The following is a 26,935-nucleotide window of genomic DNA, read 5'->3' on the forward strand; positions in this document are numbered from 1 at the left end:
CGTTACAAATAAAACTGGGGGAAAGAAAGTGAGAGAGCGAGGGAGAGAGAGAGTTGCTGTGAGGGAGTTTCAAGATTCTAGAGAGAGAAAGATGGTGGGGGAAGAGAAGAGGCATCAGATGATGCAAAATCTGTTCGGTGATCAGTCAGAGGAGGAAGAAGAAGAGGTTGAATCAGAGCACGAATCAAATCGACAGCCCGACTATATCTCTGTACGATCTCCACTCCCTCCCTCTCAATTGTCTTTCGACTTTTTTGGTTCGTCTATAAGAAAAATTTCTTCATGCTGTGAATTCTCGAGATATTTTTCTGGGACCTGAGAATCCGAGATATACCCATTTAACCCAGGATTTAGGTTATATATATATAGTGCCTGTATTTAAAAGATTACATTTGTTGATTCTACTTGTGAAATGCGAATATCGAGTATTAACGTTCAATTTAGTTGGTTGAGAAGTAGACCACTAGAGTGTTATATGTTCCATTCGAAAATTTGAAAGAAGATGGGTTCAATTTGATATATAAGCAAATTGCCAAATTTTGAGTTATAACATTTTCTATACAGGCTCTGGTACGTCTGTTTTGTTTTCCGCACGAATGCAATTAATCATAATAAGTTGATAATCGGTTGAATCAGTTTAAAGTTTAACAAATGCTACTTGAGGTTTTGAGGGGTTTTAAGTGTAAAGTATATTGAATTATTTCCTTGTTTTATGGGGACCATGATACCTTTAGTTTCTTTGAAATTCCTATGCTTTTAACGGATGACTCGGTTCTAAAAGTTTCATTACTCAATTTGTATACTCAAATTGCTAGTCCGATTTAAAGTTGCCATAATTCCGGACGTCCAGTTGAATTTTTACCAAGGCATTCTATTTTCTATTGACTACTAAATTTCAATATAATTAGTTGCAAGGGTAGCCAGTTCTCCAGTTGGGGTTTGGGACTAGATTGATTAAATTTCATCAAAATGAGCGAAATTATGTAGAATCAATTAATGGAGTTGCACACGAAGGAACAATTTTGATTTCAGATTTAATAAGATGAGTTGCTCCAAAGATAGGATGCAGAGGCATGTGATTGTAATTTAAGGTAGATATGTAAATTATATTGGGCAGAACAATCAGATTTCAGCACAGGGGCTGAAATGATTCAGAATTTTCTTCTTGCATCATGAAACAGTGCTAAAAGGTCCTGAGATGGCTGTATATATCTAGGAGTTGCAGTATCCTGTACGAGCTATCAGATGGATCTGGGGAAGCTATACCTGGCTGGAGTCATTGTTCAGTGCAAGCCTGCTTCATAAAAAATGAATCCAGTTGTGTGTTGTGACAAATCTGTTGTTATTTTGATACATTTAGAAAAAAAAGAAGTGCTTTCATTTCACGTGCTTTAGCTGCTTACACACTTAAGTTAAAAGCAAACAGAGCATTGCTTCTTTGTTTGGTTTAATTGAGGGTGGTTGTTGTTGGGGGGGGGGGGGGGGGGGGGGGGGGTGGTGGTGTTGCTTTTGTTCCAATGGTCACCGGTTACTATACCACCATGCTGGATCTTGTAGTTGCATATGTCATTGGGGTTGCATTTGTGACTGGACATTTCCTCAATGCTTTGGCAAATGAGCAACTGCAGCATGCTTGAAATCTTAATATTTGTATATTTTGGTGCTTTAATAGGCTTACACAATATCCTTTTCTGCTTTAGTACCTTTTATTGTTTTTTGGTTCCCTAAATTATGCTTTTGATATAATATCGTTTGCGATGTACCATTTTTCTATCCTCTCCCAGTTTTTAAAGTAATGACCTCTGAAATTCACTCACAGTATGATTTCAGAATTAAGTTTTGTGATGGTTTTGTCTCCAGGATGAAGCGGATGGCGGGCTGGACCCTGAGGGTGAAGGTGAAGCTGAAATAGAGGGTCAAGGTGAGGCAGAAGTGGAGAGTGAAGGTGAATTACATGACATAGATCCTGATCACGGAGAGAGTGAAGGTGAAAGAGATCAAAGTTCACAGGACATGGAGGTCGGTGATCAAAGGGAGGAAAGTGAAGGGAAAGAGACGGATAGTGATGAAAAAGAAGAGTATGGTCAAAGAGTGGTAACAAGTAGGCGACGTGATGTGATTGAAAGTGGTTCAGAGAGATCCGAGGAACATCATTATGCTGACAATGAAGATGAAGAGGTTGATCAAGCTAGAAGTCCAAGGTATTATTTCGCCTCTTTCTCACTGTTGTCTCTGCGTCTCCAATAGTTTATTTTTTTGTCGGTTCTTGCTTATTTCTATGTACTATTGCTATTCCTTTCTGTGCAATAGCGCATTTAGCTTTATAGCTCTTTTCCGGCCTTCCTTTCATGTTCCTACCTCACAATATATTTTTTTATTTTTGCTGATTTTACTTCCTCAAGTTTATTTTTTCTATTGGGAGCGAAAGTGGCAAATTTCAAAATTTTATTCAGCGGGAGTGCCTCAAGAAGATATATATGTGTATATATATATATATATATATCTTTGATATTTTTAATATTTCTGAGTTATGGAATATTTAATATTATTAACAATAAATATTTTTTAACTTTACTAACGGGCTAGTGGACCAGTGGTACCAAGAAGAGAAACACCAAATGAATGGGCCATTTATGTGAATATAGTAACATATGCAAGGGCCATCATCTAGTATCTCGTCTCGTCTTGCATAGGGACTTGACCTCTGTAAGCATGAGTGCCTCACACAAAAAAGGTAAAATGAGGGTGAGAAAAGGAGGATTTCAATAACCCTATCTACAAGGATGACTATTAGGTAGGCAATAGTGGTCTCCTCCACTTCTTTTTCTTTCTAGCTGCAAAAACTCTTAAATTTTTGAGAGAGAAAAAATAAAAAATTAGGATGTTGGATGGCTTTCAAAGGATAAAAAACTTGATGGCCTTCAAAGGATATAAAACTTACATATCTTTGAGGAATGGATGCATGCAATGCGAATTTGAATTCGCGGATTGTAGAAATTGAATCTGTGATCTAGGTCCTCATCTGCTGTCAAAGTGAACAATGGAGTGGCACCCTAATCCGGCATATCATGTGACTTAGTTCTGTTTTTCCCTTAATGCCTATGCTGCTTTCTCAATTTTGTGGGTGCATAAGGGTTGACACGCCAAACTCATTGGATGTGTAGTTGCATGCTTTTACAACTTTTTTTTCTCGGGAGTTTCTTAGGAGGCTTCTCATCGAAAACTTTGTCCGATTACACAACTTAAAAGCAAATTACCAAAAAGAACAGATGAAAAGAAAAAAGGTTTTATGTGAATTAATTGTATGAAGAAACAAATCGGTCCTTTCCGTTTTTCTGAGACTTCTGAATTATTCTTTCTAGTTGCCACCCTTAATTCTAAAATGTCTCTCTGTTTTATATATTTAGTATTTACTAGAGTCAAAGCCTTAAAGTCAAGCTTTCTTTTGAAAAAAGTACAATTTCCTGGTTGCCTTCTCCAAATCCCCATATGCACGTGTCTATGCAGTTTGGGGAAGAAGTGCCTAAAGGGGTCCAACCCATAGAAATGCAATTCATTATATGTGCAACATCTTTTCCCATCTCTTTTACATTTTCCGGGTGAGACAAAGTCCTAGTTTATGGAGGATTTGTTGGTGCTAAATCACCACTGTACTCATGTCTGAAGCACAGCGATTTTGATCCTTCATCAAATACATCTCATGTATTCCCACATTGAGTAATTATTTTGTTATGTTTGTCCTATGATAATGTTTGAAATGGGCTAGGATGATTACTGCAGTTCACCGGTTTGCATTGCATCATTATATCGAAACCTATGTTACATGGATTCGGTACATATATTCCGTGCATGTAGTTTCTGTATTGGACCTCTGTGTATCTCAAATATTAGGAATTCAATTTGAAATTGTGTCGAGAACTTAGATATGAGTATGAAGACATGTCTCGCACAAAAACGTAATACACTACATAGAAGTATAACACATGATTCTATTATCCTATGTAATATGTTGAATTAAACGGTATATGGGAAAAAGAGGGATTCTATATATCCCAAAAGTAGAAAGCCCTTCTTTGATATCAAAATTTTGTGCTTTTCTTCATCTTCCATCATCGGACGCGTTCCCCTCTTGAACGCTTTCTAATACATCTTTACTCAAAAAAGAAAAAAAGAAAAGAAAAAAAAAAGAGAGGATCTAGACGTCCAATTTGGGTAGTGACCTCGTTTGTTGGGCACATATCCCTACCAATGTCATGTCGTCTTGTGTCAGTACAGGTACACTGAGGAGAGTAGGAGAGTCAATGTAACATAGAATTTGAAACAAAAAGGAGCCTTTGATTTCTTTGAATTCCTTCCTGTAAACTTTTTGTATCAAGCTATCTTGACTAGTGCCTGAATTTTACCTGTATTAGCAGTAGATCACCAGGTGAGGAGAAAGATGAAACTCACATTTCACAGTCAGCTCCTGAGATCCGCGATGTATTTGGTGACTCTGATGACGAAGAACCAGCTGAGTATGCAGTTCAGAATCATACTGAGCACGATTCAGATGTACGTATGATATTTTAATATAGTATCATAATTAGAATTTGTATTTTCTGGTGTTGTTTATGCTATATTTAGAGTCATGAAGAAGATAAACAATTGCTTTTTCCATGATTTTTCCATAGAGATCCCCTATGGAAGAGGAAGTGAGCTATGGGAAGGATCTGAGACCGGAGGATATGCTACATGATGAAGATGCTCAGTATGAGTCCGAAGAAGAGCACGTTGAGCCTAAACCCAAGGAAAAACCAGTTGGTCCACCGTTGGAGCTAGAGATTCCATTACGTCCTCCTCCTGCTCATCCAGATAAAGTTTATTTCCATTCTTTTTTCTATGTTCAGTTATTACTTCATCTATAATTCATCATTTTTTCTAGATTTGTTGGATACTTGGGTGCTGCATAAGATAAAAACGAATTTACATTGCATATTAAATATTAAAAATGTGTCAGCTTATTGATGTTAACAACAATTTATGATGATGTGGATTGTATAGACCTTAATCTTTGCAATTATGTCACATAGTACAAGCATGATGTCCTTGTTGAAAGATTTAAATATTAAAGTGACACCCTCTCTAATGCTCTGTTCGTTAGGAAGGAAAGAAGATGGGTGGAGGGAAAATAGGAGGGAAGAAACAAAATTCATTTGTTCGGTAAGAAGGAGACATGGAGAGAAAGGAAAATAGGAGGGATGAGTCATCCCTCCTCCTTAACAAATTTTCATCCGCCAAAATTTGGGTGGAAGACGGGAAAGAAAATAAGTGGGCTATTATAAAAAGTTCAAATTACGTAATTATCCTTCACAAATATTAATAAACTCCACAATCTCATCTCCTTCGTTGGACTTGTTAACCGAATCTCTCAGCAATCTCTGCGACGCAGGTAGCAAACTCTCTATTGCTCTCGCTCTATACACATACATAGATCTACATATAAATATGGTCAGTTAACATAGATCTACATATAAATATGGTCAGTCTGTTGCTCGCGCTCTATACACAAACATAGATCCACACATAAATATGGTCTATTTACAAATTGATTTGATTCATGTGTTAGCGGCTAGTGGTAGAGTCTGGTAAGGCAGTATGATCTCCATTGGCATCATAGTTTAGGAGAGTTTTCTTGTCTGCTTCGTTACAATTACATTCTCCAGGTCATTTACCAAAATAGTAATAAATGAATATATCTTCACTTTATTAACACCATTATTGCACCTCTGATGATATTATTATCAAAAGATCAAAACAGTTAGTGCAACACCATAGATCTGTTCTGGGTCAATGGGAATATGGTAGTTAGGTTAATAACGAATATAGATAAATAGGATTTAGGCACGTAATTTTATTTTTTATTATTATTTTTTTTTATGATGAAATATGATTATATATATATATATATATATATGACAAACAAAAAATTTAATCTTACTTATCACATAATAAAAGTTTAAAAAAGTGGTAAAAAATAGTGAGCGTATAATGGTAAAAATAATTTAAAATTTTCTTTCCCTTCTCTTCTAACGAACAAAGTAAGTTGTGAGCTTCTTCTCTTCTCTTCCATTCAACCGAACAAAACGAAAGAAGTTCGTAATCTCTTCCCTAGGGATGTCTCATCCTTCACTTATTCTCTCCCTTCCATCCAACTTTTTTCCGTCCTACCGAACGAAGCCTAAGAGGGGTTAAGCTTTTAGAGTAGTTGATTGTTACCATGGTATCACAGCCATGTTAGGTCCCGTGTTCAAACCTGACCGCCACTCTTATAATTAAAATTGAACTACACGTGTTGGACCAAAAGAAGGCCACATGTGAGGGGGCGTATAGAAGGATTTAAATATTTAAGTTACAATCTCTCTAACAACTTAAGCTTTTAGAGTAGTTGGTTGTTAACTGTCCTAAAATTAAAACACTAGTATAAACATACCAAAATGTTATTTAATAGTTTTTATTGTAATCTATTATTACAGAAATGCATCTTCAATGACATGGTTTTTTAACAGTCTTCATTGACTTTAAAGAAGAGCTGAAAAATTAAATGCATAAAACTAAGGCAAAACAGTTTCTTTTTTATTATTATTATTATTTTTCCCCTTCTTCGCTATGAAACCTGACGGAGTCTGATTAAATCATTGTTTCTCGAGTTGCTTTAAAAATTAATGGCAGCCTTCCATTTTCATATATTAGTACTTTCTCATGGTGTAACTGTTACTTTGCGCTTGAAGTAATTTTATGTAATTTTGTTTGTGAATAGTTTAGATAATGTGTTAGTAGATAGTTTATATGCTATTACTATGAATTAAGATCATCAAATAATTTTAGACTTTCAAGGAATGTTGCCATTTGATTTCAACTATACAATTTATGTGGATGATGAAATTTACGGATTATTCATAATCTTTTCTTGATTAATTGATATGGGCATTGGGCCATATATCAATAATAGCATTGTACACATTGAAATAGAATCTGATTGCTAATGAATCATTTAACATAAATTTTTAAAAAGAAAATCTTCTGAAGTGGATTGGAAGTAACTTTTGAAATTCTTTCCCCATACTTTAATAATTACACAATGTCTGAATTATGAAAATTTGGATGATTGTTGTTTGATCTGCTTTTTAGGCTTAAGCTATTACAATGGGAAATAAAAATTAACTGAGTATGAGTGGCTTCTTTGTACACATTGTGTGAAATCATCTAAATTCTAAAATGTTTTGTATCAGTATTCAATCTATGCATGGTTCAATATCTAATATTTCCCAGGATGAACTTTAATATGAATATATTTTGTGTGGTAACTATATGTTGAAGTGTGGTTTATCTAGTTAGCAATTACTGTACTGAAATGGTGGTTGTATCATGTATGATACATAAGGACATGTGATGCTTGTTATTTTGATTTGGTATTTTAATGTTCCATTTTTATTCTGTTGCAGATGAACATGATCAAAATTTCAAATATAATGGGCGTTGACCCAAAACCATTTGATCCTAAGACATACGTGGAAGATGATATCTTTGTGACAGATGAATCAGGATCTAAGAAAAGAATTCGGCTGGAAAATAATATTGTCCGCTGGAGGACTGTAAGAAATGCAGATGGCACTACATCCGTAAGTGAATGCTTGGATGCGTAGTTGGATACATATATATTACATAAAACCTGTGCACACATGAGGCATGTAAAACGTTACCTGAATTTTACTTTATGGACCTTTTGAGCCATAACTTTGTCATTGCAATATCGTGATTCCATTATAAATATCACTGTTTAGATTGATATTATTAGCGTTTCAATAAATCTTATTTATCAAAAAAGAAAAGAAAAGGAAGTGTTGCAATTAAGCTTGTGAAAATGGTAAAAAATATGTATTTTTTTTAGTTGAGGTTATTTATATATTTGATATTTGTGATGTTGAACTCTGCTTGGTTTCTGAGCTTGATTAGTTGAAATTTGGAGTAATGTTCCTAGATTAATTTATTGTTGACAATAAAGTTATTTTACAGTTTCAGAAAACTTCTTTTGGTAAACAAGAGAAAGGAAATATTTTTCTGTTGGTCAATAATAAATTCCCCAAAAACTAATTCTTCAAAACTTAGGATGTATGAGTGCTTTAGAAGGTATGTTTTTTTCATGATGTAAAGAAGTCAAGCACAAGTGCATGCTCACTTGCATTGAAGTGAATATATAAAACTATAATGTATGTAATTGACATCAATGTTGAGTGCGCGAACAACGGGGATCCAATGAAAACCAACCAACAAAGTAATCACACAAACGCAAGATATAACGTGGTTTAGCCAAAAACCGGCTTACATCCACAGATGAGAAGAGATTCCATTATGATTCGTTGAGATATTACAATTGTTGAGTATCAACACCACGTACATGCCTTTTTACCGTGCACACAAACTCTTGACCAAGTTCTCCTGTATTCCATGAGACTCCCTCTTACTATCAGTGTTCACTCTACCCAACGTGTAACTACATCTCTGCCCATCAACTCCAACCCTCACGAGGCTACATCTTTCTCAACTCATAACTCTCAACCTAGGTATCTATTTAATGAGTCTCACACACAATTCCTTGTTCAACAAGGATTACAAATCCTTGGACCACAAGAGTTGTCTAACAAGAAATTACCTAATAAAACATTACTCTAAAATAGAAACCTAATTAGACTAGCAATATGAGCCACAATTCCTAACAATCTCTACCTTGTCTCTAATTTTATCGAGTCGTTCGTTGCTTCCCATGACGTCGATCCAGACAATTCATTGCAATCCTTGAAGATCCCCTACAAAACTTTGATCGTCTTCACTATATGCTGCTCAATTAGTCAAACCTCTAAGGCTTCATCCTGACTACTCGAGCTTCATACCACGTAATACATCACGATTTACGACTCTGACCATCGTGATAAAAAAAGCCCGCTGATTGACTCCACCTACAACTGGAGTTGAGACTTCTTATGTTTTCTAGATCTTCTTCAAATAATGGGTAAACTTCCCAACACGATCCATCGGCTCTAATTCCACTATGATTCATACAGATTTTACAATTGTAAAGTACCAACACCACGTATATGCCTTTTTACCATGTACCACTCCACGATCCTATCTCCTCGCTACTAGTGTCACCGGTGTTTTTCCTACTCTACCAACCCAAAACCTAGGTATCTATTTAAAGAGTCTCACACACAATTCCCTGTTCAACAAGGATTACAATTCTTTGGAAGACCACAAGAGTTGTATCCCCCCCCCCCCTCCCGCGGAAATTATAGAAAAGCTTCACTATTGCCCCCACAATATTTTTTTGTTAAAAGCTGCCCCCACTCACATTCTCCTTTGGGTCCGTCCCCGGGCTAAGTTATGTTGGGTGAAATGGGGAAGGCTTTGTAGAATGAGAGCATATAGGGGGCTTGCTTTTATGGACATGGAGGCTTTCACTGTTTATTTGCTTGCGAAGCAGGGCTGAAGATCGGCTGTTGAGGACAACACTCTCTTGTTTAAGGTGTATAAATGAAAATATTTTCCTAATAACTCCTTTAACAGTGCTGGCTTTGCTTGGGCTAGGAGAAATGTGTGCTCTAGTAGGGATGTGGGGGATGAGGTGGAGGGTAGCTAAGGGTGGCAGTGAATGGAATGATGCATGGTTTCTTGATGCAAGATCTTTTAATGGATTCCTTGCATGTTTTTATGGTATTTGCAATCAAATTACACCCTAAGTCCATGGCGTTTCCAGTATTCAACCTTTCAAATTCCTCCAAATGAGACTAGGAGCAGAGGATTCTCTAAATCCAGGCCTGACTTATTGGTTTGGATGGGCTTTGAGGTTCAGTTAGTTCATAATTAACACCCATCACAAAAAAATTTGCTAATAACATAGTAGTACTTCTTCAGGTCACGGTGGAGGGGAGAAAAGGGGAGATGATTCAGTTTTCCAGAAGGAGGAGCCAGAAGAAGAAGACCCTTACTCTGTGGAGAGGGGAGAGGGAGCCAAGGAAGATGTGAACTACGATAGGATGATTTGGTGGGGGGGAGGGAGGGGTAAGGGGGTGATGGGTGTGCTTGTTTCCTCATGAAGTTACGACTTTTATCTTGGAATGTTCGTGGTCTCAATGATCCGGGCAAGCGAAAGGTGGTGAAGATGGCTGTGAGGAAATGGGGGGTGCATTTGGTGTGCCTCCAAGAAACAAAGATTGATTCTATGACTGATCGTGTGGTTAAGAGCTTGTAGGGTAATCAGTTTGTTGAGTGGGAGGCGTTGGATTCGGTTGGGACATCTGGCGGTGTTCTCTGGAGATGGATGGCTAAGGTGGATGTCTGTAGGGGGCGCTTTTCTCTGTCTTGTGCCTTTGTGATGGAGGAGGATGGTTTCACTTGGGCCTTTTCTGGGGTGTATGGGCGGTTGATGACTGTGTGAGGGATGGGTTGTGGGAGGAGTTGAGTGGGATCTCTTCCTTGGTGTGTGGCCGGAGATTTCAATGTGGTTAGGTCCCCGGCGAAGAGATCAACAGGTAGTCCGTGGACTTAGGCCATGATGCACTTTTCAGATTTTGTTGATGGTCATCAGCTTATTGATCTTCCTTTAGAGAGAGCTTATTTTACTTGGTCCAGTGGAAGGGAAGCGCCAACCTTCTCTCAGCTTGATCGGTTTTTGGTTTCTAGTAATTGGGAGGAGAAGTTCCCAGATGCTGTCCAGGCTGTGTTGGCTAGGGTGACGTCGGACCATATCCCCTTGGTTTTGGACTGTGGAGGTTTGAGCTCTCGCTGCACTCCTTTCAGATTTGAGAACATGTGGCTTTGAGCGGAAAATTTCCAGGGATCTGTGCGCTCTTGGTGAGAGGAGAACCTGGTGGTAGGTACATCAAGTTTTATTTTAGCAGGAAAGTTTCGACTTCTGAAAAATAAATTCAAAAGGTGGAATAAGGAGGAATTTGGAGGGAAGGAAGAATAGGGCATTGACTGATATTGCTGAGATTGATAGATTGGAAGGGGAGGGTGTCCTTCCCGAGTCTCATCGTATTAGCAGAGCAGCTTGTTAGGCAGAATGTGTGAAGATTGCTGTCTTGGAGGAAATCTTGTGGCGCTAGAAATCTCGGGCTTTGTGGCTCAAAGAGGGAGATCGGAATACCAAGTTTTTTCATAGAATTGCTAATGCTCATAGTAGGGGCAACCATATTGGGCAGATGTGTGTGGATGGTACAGTTTTGACTACGGAGGAGGAGGTGTGAAACGGTATTGTCTTTTTCTACCAAAGGCTTTATTCTGAGCCTCTTCGATAGAGGCCACGACTCGATGGTCTTCACTTTGATTCTATTTCTGTTTTGGAAAGGGTGGGCTGGAGAGTCCTTTTTCGGAGGAGGAGGTGCTGAAGGCTCTGAAGAGCTGTAATGGTGATAAGGCTCCAAGCCCAGATGGATTTACTATGAGATTTTTGTTGGAGAGTTGGGAGGTGGTTAGGCATGAGGTTATGGGCACTTTTCATGAGTTTCATTCCACAGGGAGGTTCAAAAAATCGCTGAACTCTTTCTTTTATTGCCCTTATTCGTAATAAGGGCGGTGCTTCTAACGTCAAGGACTTTAGACCAATCAGTCTAATTGGGTGTATGTATAAGCTCATCGCGAAAGTCCTTGCGTTTAGGTTGAGGGAGGTTCTGGATGGAGTCATTTCTGAGTCTCATAATGCTTTCATTGGGGGTAGATTGATCCTGGACTCCACTTTTATTGCCAGTGAATGTGTAGATTCTAGACTTTGCAGTGGTGTTCTGTGTAAGCTAGATATCGAGAAAACTTATGATCATGTCTACTGGAATTTCCGGTTTTATCTGCTTAAGAGGATGGGTTTTGGTGAGAGATGGAGGAAATGGATTGTTACATGTGTTTCCACGGTCAGATTTTCGGTGTTGGTGAATGGGTCTCCTACGGGGTTTTTCGGCAGTTCTCGCGGTCTGAGGCAGGGGGAGCCTCTCTCCCAGTTCATGTTCCTTATTGTTATGGAGGCCCTTAGTAGGTTGAGGAGAAGGGCTGTGGATTTGGGATTCATTAGGGTCTTTAAGATTGGCCTTGACTCGGTTCAGCAGATGGAGATTTCTCACCTGCTTTTTGCGGATGACACTATTGTTTTTTGCGAGGCAGAGGTGTCCCAGTTGCGGTATTTGAGATGTGTCTTGGTTTGTTTTCAGGCTGTATCTGGTTTGAAAGTCAACGTGGGTAAGAGTGTGCTTGTCCCTATTGGGGAGGTTCAGTAGGTGGACACTCTGGCTGCTGTTTTAGACTGTGGGATGCGGCGTTTCCCTATTTCGTACTTGGATTTGCGGTTGGGTGACTCGGCCAGGAGGGTGGGAAGTTGGGACCCGGTGATTGAGCGGGTTGAGAGAAGATTGGCTGGTTGGAAAAGAAATATCTCTCCAAGGGTGGTAAAGTTACTTTAGTGAAGAGTATTTTGTCAAGCCTCCTAACGTACTTTCTTTCGCTTTTTCGGATCCAGCCTCTATTATTGGAAGACTTGAGATGCTTCAACGGAACTTCCTTTGGGGGGGTCGAAGGGAGGAGTTTAAGTATCATCTTGTCAGATGGGAGTAGGTTTGCAGGCCTTTTCAGTTGGGAGGGCTTGGGATTAGGAGATTGGCCCCTTTCAACAATGCTCTCCTAGGCAAGTGGCTTTGGAGGTTCGGTAGTGATTCTAGTGAAAGTCATAGATTATGGAGAAAGGTCATATCTTGTCGTTTTGGGGAGGAAAGAGGGGGGTGGTCAGCTAGGCCAGTTAGGTTTGCTAGTGGAGTGGGGGTGTGGAGATCCATTGGGAAGGGGTGGGATGAGTTCTTCAAACATATTAGATTCAGAGTTCGGGATGGAAAGAATGTCCGGTTTTGGGAGGATACTTGGTGCGAGGATAGGCCATTGTCTCTTTTGTTCCCAAGGCTGTTCAGGATTGCTGTTGACAAACATGCTATGGTTGCTGACTGCTATCGCCTTGATAGCGGGAGGTTGTCTTAGGATGTGCGGTTCCTGCAATCTTTTCAGGATTGGGAGTAGGATGATGTCATTGGTTTATTGGTTCTCTTGTATAGACAGGAGATGGAGGGCACTGGTGCAGATTCCCTGACTTGGGTGCCTTCTACACAGTCCGGTCCATCTTTGTGTGTCTCTCTGGTTTTCATGGCACCTTCCCGTGGAAGACGGTGTGGCTGTCTAAGGCGCCTCTTAGGGTGGCCTTTTTTGTGTGGACCACAGCTTGGGGTAAGATTTTGACTTTGGACAATTTGAGGAAGAGAAGACATATCATTGTCAATCGGTGCTGTCTTTGTAAGATTAATGGAGAGTCTGTGGATCACCTTCTGCTGCATTGTCCTGTGGCCCATGACTGTTGGAGTCTTATTTTTGGTTTGTTGGTGTCCATTGGGTCATGCCTTGGACTTCTCGGGAGTTGGTGGATATTTGGAGGGGCCAATGGGTGGGGGTTCATGCTAGAGTCTTTTGGACGGTGACCCCTTTTTGCGTTTGGTGGAGCCTTTGGAAAAAGCGGAATAGAAGATCTTTTGATGGGAAGGAGTCCTCCATTGGGGCGCTGAAATTCTCTATTATTTGTACTCTTTTTTGCTGGGGATGGGGGTTAGATTATTCTTCTCTTGAGGATATTGTGGACTTTTTGGGCTCCTTGAGTTCATAGGTTCCACTTTCTTTTGTGTACAGCTTGGGACGTGTTCCCCTTTTGAACACTTTCTAATACATTTTACTTATCAAAAAAAAAAAAAAAAAATACATAGCAGTTGTTTGTACATTGAGTCATTTTATCAAAAGAATTTAACAGAGATTGTAATAATAGTTTTGGTAAGTACTTTTTGTATCATGTTTGGCCAAGCCTGAATGCAACTTATTTCACTTGCATTATGACATAGATATACACTAGCAATTGATTATAATCATTGTACTGCATTTGCTGTTGAACTGTTCTCCAGTACGAGTCCTTCCTGGTTGTTATTAATGTAAAAATGAGTCTTAGGCCAGTTACTCCAATATTTTAAATTAAACAGAAGCACCATAGTACTAAATAGTAATCATATATGAACCTTGTGAGAAAATACTGACATGGGTAACATGGTTACTGCTCTCTCATGTCTGTTCAATCCATCATGTGATTATGGTGTTGGTTAATAATGGGGGATTTTAATGGCTATCAAATTTCTTTTGTCAAACCTTGGCAAAGTCCTCGTGAACTGCACAGAAAAGGAAGTCTGTACCAGAAGTTCCATGTTTAACACAGAACAAGAGGCTGCATATATACCCATATAGCAAATTAATGCTTATTGGTCTTGACAGCTCTGGGGACTAATAAACTTCAAGTGATTTATAGCTGCAATTTTTCATTTTCAAGGCACGTGCTTGTTAGTTCTATGCTTAATTTTATTTTTTTGATGGAGTTGCTCAATATGCATTTTTCTAGAGATTATGTAAAAGCAAAAATGAGGGCTCTTTATCAAGTAAGTGAGCTGGTTTTGTGCTGGTTCTCAGGCCTACTATTTTTAGTTTTGCTTCCTTATTTGTAGTGGATTTTTTTAATTCTTATCTATCTTTTTAGCTTTAAATGCTGGAATTTCTAAACTCTGTAGTATAACATAATTTTCTGTTCTGCTTAGGAGTTTTCTTATAGTTATTACTTATATTATTTTTGCTACTTCTTTTGATTGTAGTGTGAAAGCAATGCACGCTTTGTGAGATGGTCCGATGGGAGTTTACAGCTATTAATTGGGAATGAAGTTCTTGACATATCTGTGCAAGATGCGCAGCATGATCAAGCACACCTTTTTCTTAGACATGACAAGGTGAAATTCCCACATCTTAGTGCAATTCAGATTTATAATTTTTTTCAGCGAAGAAAGTTTTCAGTTAAGCTTTATTATCTATACCTGTTATGTAAATGAAATGATGTACACACCCTTTCTTCCCAATTTTTATTTTTTATTCTACTATCTAGTGTTGTTACCATGGTTCGCAGTTGCAGACACGGACTAGTGTAAAGGAAACAGGTTTAGCCTCCAATCAGTAGTCGTAACCTACAATATAGGTTTCAAACTCTTAAACTAAAACTAAAACACAACACACCAGCCATTTATGTTTTCTACTGTAAACGTCACGGAGGGAACTTATTTTTTGCAGAGAAATAGGGATGGAATGAGACAAGGCTTCCTTAAGTTGTTCATAATGGCAGACACATCAGCCCATATTTAGTTGAAACCAAATATTGATGCAATGAATATTTTGTCTTTTTGTCACTAGCAAACACTTAAAATGTCGAAGATACACGTGCTGACCCAAACTTGACACTCTTTAAAATTTTTAATTGTTTATTGTCAATTTTATAATGCCAACAAAGATATTCTACTTGTTGTGTTGCACCTTCTACAGGTACCATCTATCAAAAAATATTACTCTGACAAATACAAGTAATAACTAGAAAATACAACTTCAAGTGTAAACTGATGAATCATAGAGAATTAACAAAACATTTTAGGCAGAAAGGTGGTATAATACTACAACTAAAACAACAATATTAATGAAAATAATTTAGTCCATTACAACATTAGGAAGTTGTAAAAGTCTAAAGCTAAATACAAAAATCCTAACTGAGTAAAAATAGATTATTAAAAACTAAGAAAATAATAATGTTTCAAAGATAGACTATACATGCAAATTTGACATTTAATTACTAGATTCTTAATTTCTTACTAGTTGAAGTTTAAATCAAACAACCAGTGAGCTTATAGATATTCACTAAAAACCAAAGTTAACGTGAGACAATAAAAAAATCGTACCATAAAAAGTTATGCACCTTCTATCGTAGTATTAAGATACCTCAAAAATGTGATTTTGCCATTCAATATATATAAAAATGAAAAAAATAAAATAACAAAATAGAAAAGGTGTTCCAATTAGCAAGATACTCTTACTGAAAAAGGGGGAAAAAAAAAAAAAAAAAAGAAGCAGCAAGAAACCGATAATAGAATAATAAGATTGTAATTATCTTACCAAACAAAGACTTATGTGTGATTATCTAATGTTTGGACCAACCACAAGTAGTCTGTTGTCACAGACTCAATCTGGGTGGGGAGAAGAAAGAAAAAAATTTAAATCTCGTTGTTCGAACTTCCAATTTAGTAGATTTAGCCTTCAATCAGTAGATCTAACCTCCAATACAGATTTTGAACCCTAAGAAAAGGTTAAGTCTGTCATCCAGGAGCAGGTTTTAACTAAAACTAGCTGAGACGGCTGTTAGTTTCCTGTGACAAACTGATTGTAAGCATCCATGGTCCCTTATATTACACAAATAGTCAATTATATAACGTTAATGAATGTTACAGAGGTGAATCATCTCCCTGATAAAAGCAGGATGTATCGGATGGGCTTCCAAAAGCTGTTACACAGTCATTGACATGTTACATAACGAACGATATTTACACCATACTTGCTAGTCATACGTGGGGGAAAAAGCAGTACGTCTTGCCAGACAGTTTCATTTATGATTGCTTATGTTCTAGGAGTTGAGGGATTTTTCATAGTTTGTCAAATTTGTTGGACATGGGCTGTAGTAGAGGTTCATAATTCGCAAGTCTTATTCTAGATCATATAATTAGGTCTCATGTCCCTTGAGGCAAAACAAGCAAATCTTTAAGGGAAGGGAGCAGGACTTTTGAGTGAGAAGACCCTACAATTCATAAGTTAAAGAGGTTGATGGTAAACAAGCTACATTTTTTGGCTTTTGGAGTCTTTGCCCTTGCCACAGATTCTGCTGTAGATTTATGGGTAAAAAGGTACTTTCTAGACAGAAAATTGGGTTAATTCATTTAGAGAAAAAGGATATCAACAAATAAAGTGAAAAGAATTGAAAGGTAATCAAGAGAGAACATTTAGAGAAAAAAAATGAACAGGAAAAACAATGGGATTGGAATGACAATATAAATAACTTATGGTAAAAAATGGCGGGTTGTATTAGGAACAAAGCAAAGGAAACTTTGGGAGAGGCTAAGGAAAAGAAATTTATTAAAAAAAGGTACCAAACCAATGTCTGCTATTACTCTGGTGAAACCAACCGCTATAGCTCTCGGGCAATCCAAGAATTTAGGTGCCTGTGGTGAGATTTGATGAGTTTTCTTGACAGCGAGATCCTCTCTTGCTCTCTTGGCATGTTGGTGACTCTCGGAAGCCGCTACCCACTCTAATATCCAGTCCAAGATGGCGGAGTGATGATATACAAAATGCAATAAAAAAATAAAATAGCAAGTTCCAAAGAATGGCAAGATGAGCAACAAGTGGATTTAGAGAACTACAAAAAAAAAAAAAAAAAAATAAATAAATAAATAAATTTGAAGGTAAAAGGTTGGTAGTTAAAGCTAAACAAAATGCATTAAATGACTTCCGTGAAAAATATTAACAAAAAAGGGTGAAACGGCTATGTACAAATTTGCAAAAAAATAGAGAGAGGTTGTCTAAATATATGAATTAAGTTAGGACTTAGGTGTATTACGCATATGGATCAAGCAATATTAATTAAGGAAAAGATATATTGTGGAAAAATACTTTCAGGATATGTAAAGTAAGACGTTAACTAGAGTGCATATACTGAACATGGAGAAACTAGCGCTATAAAAGTAGGAATACACCAAGGATTAGTATTAACTCCATATCCATTTACCATAGTGTTAGATGAAATAAAGAAAGAGGAATCCAAGGAAACATTCATGGTGTATATTATTTGTGGATGACATAGCTTTATTAGATACTTTAGGAAGTTTTAGCAGCAAAATTAGAAACATGGAGAAAGACTTCAGAATCAAAAGGTTTAAAAAATAGTAAAACTAAAACAATATATATGGAATGTAAATCTGATAAAGCAGCAAAAGGTAACGATATAATTGTTACAATTCAGTACCAAAGAGTTACTCAAAATTACTAATTTCGTTATTTAAGGTAATACTACAACAAGATGAGGACCCCATGTTGATGTAGTAAGTAGGATTGGAGGAAGGTGGAAAAAATGGAGAAAAACTAGTTGTATCCTATGTGACATATGAATACCAAATAAATTAGAAAATAAAAAACTATGGGAGTTATTGAGCCAACTATATTGTAAGGAGACGTGTGTTGAGAGTCGAGAAAGAAACATGACCAATGTTTTATTTTCATCATCATTGTTGTTGCTTTTGTTATTATTTTGCCTAATATTTTGTTAATTCTAGTGGCATACTTTTTTTACCACCGCCCTTTAGCTTAAGTAGTATCTCCTCCTCCTAGATGGGAGGTTTAGGGTTCAGGTTCCTATTAAATAAAAATAGCTTCGCTTTAAAATGAAAAAAAACCATATCTATGAGGTATTTCACACTGATAAAACCAAACTCAACAAAACCTTTTCCAGTTAATTTTTTGTGGTACTTTTTTTTTTAATTCAAATTTTTATTTGATATCTGTTGATTATAGCAGTTGTTCTATTTAAACTTTAAGTAGCAAGAATCTATTTATTAAGATGAAAAATTCGCACTTATAGGGTATCTATGAAATGGCTAAACTTTTTAGTTTTGTTTCTTATTACTTTAATTTCCTTTAGTATTTAATACTTAGTTTTATACTTGCAATTTCTGTAGCTGTATTGACTATATTATTGTTTAATAATATTGCTCCTTGAATCATTTTCTATCATTGTATATGTAACCCGTCACAACAATTGAAACCATGTCCACAGCATAAAAACATTGGGTTGAAATCAACTCAAAAGTTGATTTTGTAATAATGTTCGGATGAGATCCTGATTTTTTGTTGTTGTTGTTGCTGTTGTTTTTTCACCTTGTTATCTTGTCCCTGTCAATGATTTTGATACGGATCAAGCCTTGTGGATTGTTTTCTTATGAGTTTGTTGTTTACTTGAACAATGCATGATGGAACCAAACTTCATCGATAAATTAGCTTGATTTTCTGTGCCCACAATGCAGGGGATCCTCCAATCGCAAGGGAGGCTTCTAAGGAAAATGAGGTTTATGCCGTCATCCTTATCATCTAATTCTCATCGGTTGTTGACTGCTCTTGTTGATTCGCGGCATAAAAAGGTTTACAAGGTTAAGAACTGCGTCACAGACATCGACCCTGAGAGGGAAAAGGAACAAAAGGAAAAGGTAATGATTTAAATGACGTATTTTCCCTCTTTTCATAACCAAGTGATGAGGATATCCAATTTGCATTGTTTTTCTTTTGTAGGCTGAAAGTCAAAATATTAGAGCTACTGAACTTCTTAACCGAAAGAAGGAAAAAGTGAGCAGAAAGTATACACAAACTGTACGCAGGGAACGCCAACTTTCTCCTGGATTCTTGGAAGATGCACTTGAGGAGGTTTGCTTCTTTATTTAATTTCTGTTTTATTCCTGTTTAGGGATCGTATATCTGTTCTGCAATGCATAGTTGCTTGCATTCCCTGTTCATTTTTTTTTTTCATAATTAACAGCCAAGTGGTCGTTTTATAGAAAGTTTTAACAAATCTGGGCATTATTCTTTGCTGCTTTTTCTCTAAAACTTTTTTTTTTTTGGAAGCTGCTTTATCTTGATACATTGAGCAAAGGGATCTTTAGTCTTAGTTTCATAGCATTTAATGTAATACGGACAAACAAATATATACCAGAATAGCTTTCATAGTTGTCTATCTTTCGCATGTGATCTAATTATTCATTGTCAACCTTTGATCAGGATGATGAACCAGATTATTATGAATCTCGTCGCTCTGCAGCCCGGCCTCGCTTTGAGGAAGACGCTGAAATGGAAGCTCATAATGAGAAACGCATTATAAATGCAAAGAAGGCATATATTTATTGAATTATATGGCTGGAATTATCATTACCATTTGTGAAAACTACATCCTTTCCTCTTAAAATTAAATTCCCTTTTTTGGATTATTAATCGCAGGCACACAAAGACATCCCTCGCAAGTCATCCTTGCCAGCTGTTAAATCATCTCGGCGTCCAGTGGAATTTTCTGAAAGTGAGAGAGAGGAGTCAGAGTACGAAACCGATGGGGAGGAAGAGGAGCTGCCTCCCCCTCGTACGAGGGCTGAGGAGCCAGTGGATGAAGATGAAGAGGAAGAGGAAGAACATGATGATGAGGAAATAGCGGCAAATGAAGCATCAGAAGAGGAGGCTGAGGTATGCAGATCTTTTCCGAAAATTTACATAGACTCGGGTACAATTGTCGGGCGCAGATAGATATCCGAGTGTGGTTGTGTAAAATCTCCAAATAGGACATAGAGACACTATTAATTGCTAAATATTCATATCATATAATATTTATATTTTATTTTCTAAAGTAAAATAATGTCTTTATGAAACATAATGTTCATTATAGGCATTTTACTCATTTTGAAGCAATAATAAAGTAAATTTTGAATTATTGGATACACTTTTCAGGTGAATGTCCAACCAAAAGTATCGGACGTGTATCTCATACCTATGTCTGAGTATTGTGTGTTTGGCACTGGTAGTTAAATCTCCAAATAGAAGGACAAGGGGACACTGCTAATTGCTAAATTTTTATATCATCTAATATTTATATTTTATTTTCTGAAGTAAAATAATGTCTTTATGCAACATAATGTTCAGTATAGGCATTTTACTCATTTTGAAGCAATAATAAAGTAAATTTGGAATTTTGGATATACTTTTTAGGTGCATGTCCAACCAAAAGAGTCGGACACGTATCTCACACCCTTGTCCAAGTATTGTGTGTCTGACATTGGTACTTCACCTACTTTTGTAGAGTTTATGTAACATAGGTCTGCATGATCTGGCCACAGAGAAGTAGAGCTGGGAATTCTTCTAGAAAGTCTCCTCTTTTATACTAATTGGACTCGAGAGTAAAGTTAATTGTTCTCTCTCTCTCTGTGGCAAATGGCTGAAAAGTTCTTTACACACCATAGAATCTTTCAGAATCCAACTGTTTGAGAAGGCTGTCAGTCATGATTTTGTGTAGATAGAATAGTTAAGATAACTATGAGTGGTCTAGCCAAAATAGAAAAAGAAAAAAAATTGTAATGGATTTGTGATAAAATTAGATGTTCAATGTTTATAAGTCAAATATAATTATGGCCCAGAAGTAGCTCCAGATGGAAGAGTAAACGATTCAAATAATTTAATCTTCATTTAATGTTCCTGAATTAACTGTAAATGTAATCTTATGCAACTTTTTCTTTTATATAGGAGTAGATATTATTTTAGGCATGATTGCTATTCAACCTGTATCTACGTTCAGGAGACAGACTGCCGATTCCCTTTTGCATAGGGAATTGATGTTCCTGCTTTAGAGGTTGTTTGTGTTCACAATTTATTAGTCAATTATAGGGCCTGTAAGTTGCTGGGAGATAAAGTGATGCAGTTAGTGATAACCACTAGGAGCACCCAAAGAAGTTTAGGTTTGCAAGGAGGGTTCTGCATTCAACATTGTGGTTTTTTTTAACAACTTTTCATATTTTCAAAATTTCCCGATTTTGTATAATTTCCTCATTTTCTGCAACTTTCCTATTTTGGTTTTAATTTATATTTGGTAGTTAACTAATCTAATGGCATACCGAGGAGGAAGAAATTCTATATAAAGCCTTGTATTTGCTAGGGTTTGATATTTTATAGCAACTAAAGTTTGGTTTTCAATTCTCCTTCCTCTTTGCGTTGTTATTTTATTTAGTTTCAATATTATTGTGAACACGATTTGATCGTCTCCTCTTGGTAAGGCGGCGACATAAGTTTGGTTTCGGCTTTTCGATTACTCAATCATGCCTCCACAACTACAAAGAGGAGGAAATCGTAGGATACAGGTTTCGGCTGAACCCTAACCCCATCAACACTAAGATGAGATAGAGTTTTTGCGGAGACTAGTTGAGTTGTTGACTCAACTACTGGGTCAATGTGTTGTTAACCCACCAGTTGATGATATTCCTGTGGATGACGATGTGTCAAACATCGAGACTATCACGAAAAGTTTGTTCTATGTTCCGTGTCACCATAGATCATCCGACGAGCGGACTTACCGTTGTTGGTTTGCAAATATCAAATTCGAGAAACTTGAGTTTCATGAGGAGGAGGATGATCTTGAAGAGATTTTGATCAATCCTTTTCTCAGTAATGCAACACCTATTCCATTTAGTGATAGGCATTGGGATGGTGACTTGAAGGTGGATATTCCTGAATTTGCACGATATCTTAGTGAGAAGAAGAAGAACCACAAGAAGAGGAACCTATTTATGATAACCACAAGAAGAAGAAGAACCTATTTTTGTCAATCGTGAGGTGCTGGGGTTGGAAAGTACCAACACTATTCAAAGAATAATTCAACAAATGATGACTCATGGTCGTTCATAGCATCGACTAGTATAGAACCATTTGTTGACTCGAGTAAGCCTCCAATTTTTTTTATGAAGAACAACACATTGAATCATATGAGTCAAAAATGTATGTGGATTGGGATCAAATAGCGATCTTTGAACAAGAGAAGAATCTCAAAATGAAGGATGATATCAGAATGTGGTGGTAACAATAGCAATGGAGAAAAATGAAATGATTATCCTTTCACCAACGGTGGTTTTGCAAGAATACAAGTTTGACCATTGGTTGGGGTTTGAAGATTTGAGCAGTAAAACAAGTTTACGTAGCTTGGAAAATTTGGTTGATCATGAAGCTTTTGGATCCATGAAGATGAAAAATATTGGATTTCACTTTTATGATTTGATTTGGGGTGAATTCTTGAGCGTACTTCAACTGCTAAGCGGTTGTTGGAACCAAAAATAAAGTTGATTAAACTTCTATTTCAGGATGCGTGTTCCACCTAGTTTTGCGAGTCTACCCAATTTCAAATGAAATCTAGCAAAATCCGCTTTTACTTTGTCAATGTATTCTTTCTTAGTATAAGAAGATTGTCGTATTTGATTCGAGTTTGAAAAAGAAGAAAGAAGGGATGGAATGCCATTCTCGGATTTTTGACTGATCATGGAAATTTGCTTCAAACTTGATGGTGAGATCTTTCCAACCCCGGGGGACTGATGCAGTCGATGATTTTAACCATTGGGAGCACCCAAAGAAGGCTAGGTTTGCAAGGAGGGCCAAACAAAATCTCTAGTTTTATGCAGTCAACTTTGTGGTTTTTAAAAACTTTCCATATTCGAAAATTTACTGATTTTGTATAATTTCCTGATTTTCAGAGACTTTCCTATTTTGGTTTTAATTTATATTTGGTAGTTAGCTAATCTAATGGCAGATTGAGGGTTTGATAACTAGTTGAAGAGAGAATTTTTACAGCTACTAAAGTTTGCTTTTCAATTCTCCTTTCTCTTTGCCTCGTTCTTTTGTTTCTTTCAATATTGTTGTGAAGACGGTTTGATCGCCTCCTCTCGGTAAGGTGGCACTATAAAGTGAGATGAAGTCTAAGATGGTTTGGTCATGAGCAACGAAGACTAACAATTGCATAGCTAAGGAAGAGTGATGTGGTCACATTGCGGGTAGTGCCAGGAGGAAGGAATGGTTAAAACTAACATAAATTGAGATATTAAGGAAAGATATGATAGCATGTGATTTGACTGATGTTATTACCTTATATAGCTGAATGACAAAATAGGATTCATGTAGCTGACCCAAAATAGTAGGAAAAAGCTTGTTGAGTTGAGATGGTTATTGCCTTGGTTTATCGTTCTGTTGGATGGTGGTGGCAGTAGTGCTTAACCAAATCACACGAGACTCATTATCTCTTTTTTTTTTTTTCTTTTTTTCTTTCTAAAATTAGAGTGTGTGGAGACATGTTTTGAACTGGAAAGTAACCACTGCCTTACAAGTTGTGGTCGAAGGGATTAAGTCCTCACTTTTTAATGTCAAAGGAAAAGAAAAGTCTGTCTATGCTCGGGTAACTGATACATTCAATGAACCCCAATGTGGCACCATTTTCTGGGGTAAATAACCACTTGGGTTAGGTAGCTGATTTTGATTATCCCCTACAGGCATCTACAGGCTGTTCCTTCAATGACAGTTCCAATTGCTGTTGCACCAATGGTTTTTTTTTTTTTTTTTCCTAGTTGGTACTCACGCATACTTGTTTTTTCTGAGACTTGAACCCCTGACCTCCCTTGGGAAGTAAGAAGCTGATACCGCTAGGCCACTGGCCTGTTGGTAGCAATGGTTTTTTAATTGCTTGGGTTGGGCTTGTTTTGTTGGGTTGCCTTGAATATTCCATTACAGAAGTCCCCATGCAGGAAGCAAGGGAAGCTCTTGCCCATTAGAGATCAGAGCAAGCTTTGGTGCTAATGCTCTGAAGCCGCAATGGACTAAGAGTGAAAAAATAAAAATAAAGATAGAAGTGGTTAGGGATATCAACTGTCATGCATCGGAAAATTAGATAAGATAATGATTGATGGTTATGGCAATAGTGAAAAATGAATGAATAAGATAATACATTCACTAGCTGGTTACAATGATTCAGTCAGGTTGCATTTCTTACAATGTTTAGTCAATAATTGGTGGATATGGATATATTTCAGTTGATTTTGTAATTTATATCCCTAGAATAGCTTATAAATTTGATACATTGTATTAGTAAACAATATTTGACAATTTATTCCTCTTCCTTCTGGAATTCTTGCAGGAGCCGAAACAAAAGCCTAAGGAGTCGAGAGGTGGTCTCAAGCGCAGCGAGATCGAGTCAGATGAGGACTCTCCTCCAAGAAAGGCTGCCCCCCATCGACGAATGGCAATTGTTTATGATAGTGATGAGGAGTGAAATATGCTTCAGACTGAATACAAGATGAGTGAGTACCGTGCATATACCTCATCTTTAAGAATAAATATTTGTCCTACAATTGTTAGCACTTTCCTATATGCATACTGCTTGTAAATTACTTGTTTTAGAGTAAATATTAAATGCACCATAATACATATATATTTTTTTTTTTTCAATTTTTCTTTTTCTTTTTGGTAATTATTTGATATCACAGAATTGTTTGGATATGCATTAACCTCTGTACCAAAGTTGCAAAAATAAACTTGGAAATCAGAGGTTGTGGGCCATATGGCATGTTATCTTGTGCTAGTTTCATTGTGACACTAGAAAATCTATGAAAGTTCATAACAATATTCGATTGCTTGCAAATTTTGTATTAAGCATACTTGAATCAGTTATATTGCATGTCATTCATTTATATGAAATTTATTTCTAAATAATTTTAATTTCTAGAAATTTTTACTTACAAAATGGCTAGTTTAGCGATGTACATGTGCTCTTATGTTTAAGTATGATTTATTAGTTTTTCCTTTCTAATTCATTTTCGAACATATTTATTTGTGTTCAGGGATTCTCATTCTGATATTTGTTTCTCATCATTTTCCACATTATTATTTTTTCCTTGGCAAGAAACTCACACCCCGTTTGTCCCTATGGGGCACTTGAACCCTCACCTCTCACGTTGAGAGGTAAAGGAGATACCACTAGGCTACAACGCCATTGGTCATTTTTCACATTATTTATCAAATGAACTAATAAATTTGCTTTGTTCTTTTTTTTTTTTTTTTTTTTTCACATTATTTATGATTAACTGCAATCTTAGCTTTGTTTGTCAAAATTCTTGTATTCCTCATTTCCTCTCGCATCATTTACCTGTAGAGGCTGGTAGTTATTTTCGTAATATCAGCATAAGCTGTTTGCTAGTGTTTTGAGCATTGCTACTAGAACACTTTTAAGTTCATAGATGGTGTTTATGAGCATGTGCAGGAACTAGAAACTAGGGAAGAATCTAGAACTTAGAAAAATACTTTTTCTTTAAGTTCATTGTTTGTATCTAGTTAAATATTGTTTGCTATTAGTATGCCAGTCTTTGACCTGTGTGTTTAGCTAAATAACATGAATATTGATAATGAAGATCATTAGCTAGTCGCGTGATTCAAGATATCTGTAAAATGATCATACATTTTGTGAGCGTGAACTCTGTATAGAAATTCGGTTTTATTAGAAAAGGAATCCTGAACATTCGAACTTTAAATCGCTCTTCTTAAGTACGTTTGGAAGTGTCAAGCTCTTGTAGCGTGTGTGCTACCTCTCATTGGCGTTTTCTGCGCTTGTGGTTTGTACCTTCAACTTATTTGTTTCCAGCAATGACAATTTTCTCATTCTGTTAGTCCTAATGATTATTTGACGTGGTTCTTGTAGTCTATATGGAGAATGGGTCTTCTGTGTTTATATCTTCTTTATGAATGGATTATTGGGATGAAGATGTCTATTTTATTAGCATCATATGTCAAAAATTTAATTTAAACTAATTTTTTAAAAAAATTGTTTTTTGCAGGAAAAGTATATCTTTGATGTGCATGTGTTCGACATACAGATTGGATGCTCCTCATACATTGATTTTAAAGTTACAGCGGCAGACATGGAGATTGCTAGTGTTATTTCATGGATCCTTATCCTATCATTAAGAGAAAAATGAATTGTCCAGTTCCTAATAATGTATATGTTTTGCTTATAAATGCTTTACTGAGATCCTAAAATTTTCTCAATTTTATGCATGCACAAATTTCATAATTTTGAATGGTTAGTGTTTTTCGTGGTTAAGCTGCGTTGGATTTTTCATGCGATCAATTTATTACCTCTCTATATACACGCACATATTTGATAGCTTGTCAACTAGAACAATTATCAAAGCATGTAGAACTTGCTTCATTTTTCTTACCTTTCAAAGGGAAAGATCAAGAGTTCAAATCTTCATAGGGACTTGTGAGTGTGTGATTTTCTTGCTAGAAAAAATAACTTGCTTGTTTTCCTCGTTCATTCTTATTCACTGAAGAAAAAAAAAATCCTCGTCGAAAAACCTAACAATGGTCCCTTTTA

The 26,935-nt window shown here is 36.7% G+C and overlaps 1 protein-coding gene across 2 annotated transcripts; it reads left to right on the plus strand.

The window, feature by feature from the left end:
- LOC132285143 (protein LEO1 homolog) lies at nt 1-26,659 on the plus strand. 2 transcript variants are annotated; one of them, XM_059787311.1, is made up of 12 exons: nt 1-211; nt 1,861-2,201; nt 4,413-4,551; nt 4,671-4,856; nt 7,482-7,658; nt 14,742-14,873; nt 19,032-19,211; nt 19,294-19,425; nt 19,777-19,887; nt 19,993-20,229; nt 24,701-24,863; nt 26,394-26,659. In XM_059787311.1, exons 1-11 carry the CDS (start codon nt 92-94, stop codon nt 24,833-24,835), a joined length of 1,890 nt encoding a protein of 629 aa, XP_059643294.1. In that variant the 5' UTR covers nt 1-91; the 3' UTR covers nt 24,836-24,863; nt 26,394-26,659. The 2 variants fall into 2 exon arrangements, with proteins under 2 accessions (XP_059643294.1, XP_059643295.1); XM_059787312.1 differs by having other exon boundaries at nt 2-211; nt 4,416-4,551.
- The last annotated feature ends 276 nt before the right edge of the window (nt 26,660-26,935 follow it).

This window comes from Cornus florida, unplaced genomic scaffold, assembly GCF_030987335.1.
Source record: "Cornus florida cultivar Cherokee Brave unplaced genomic scaffold, ASM3098733v1 CherokeeBrave_3.0.0_Hap2_Chr11, whole genome shotgun sequence".
NCBI lineage: Eukaryota > Viridiplantae > Streptophyta > Magnoliopsida > Cornales > Cornaceae > Cornus > Cornus florida.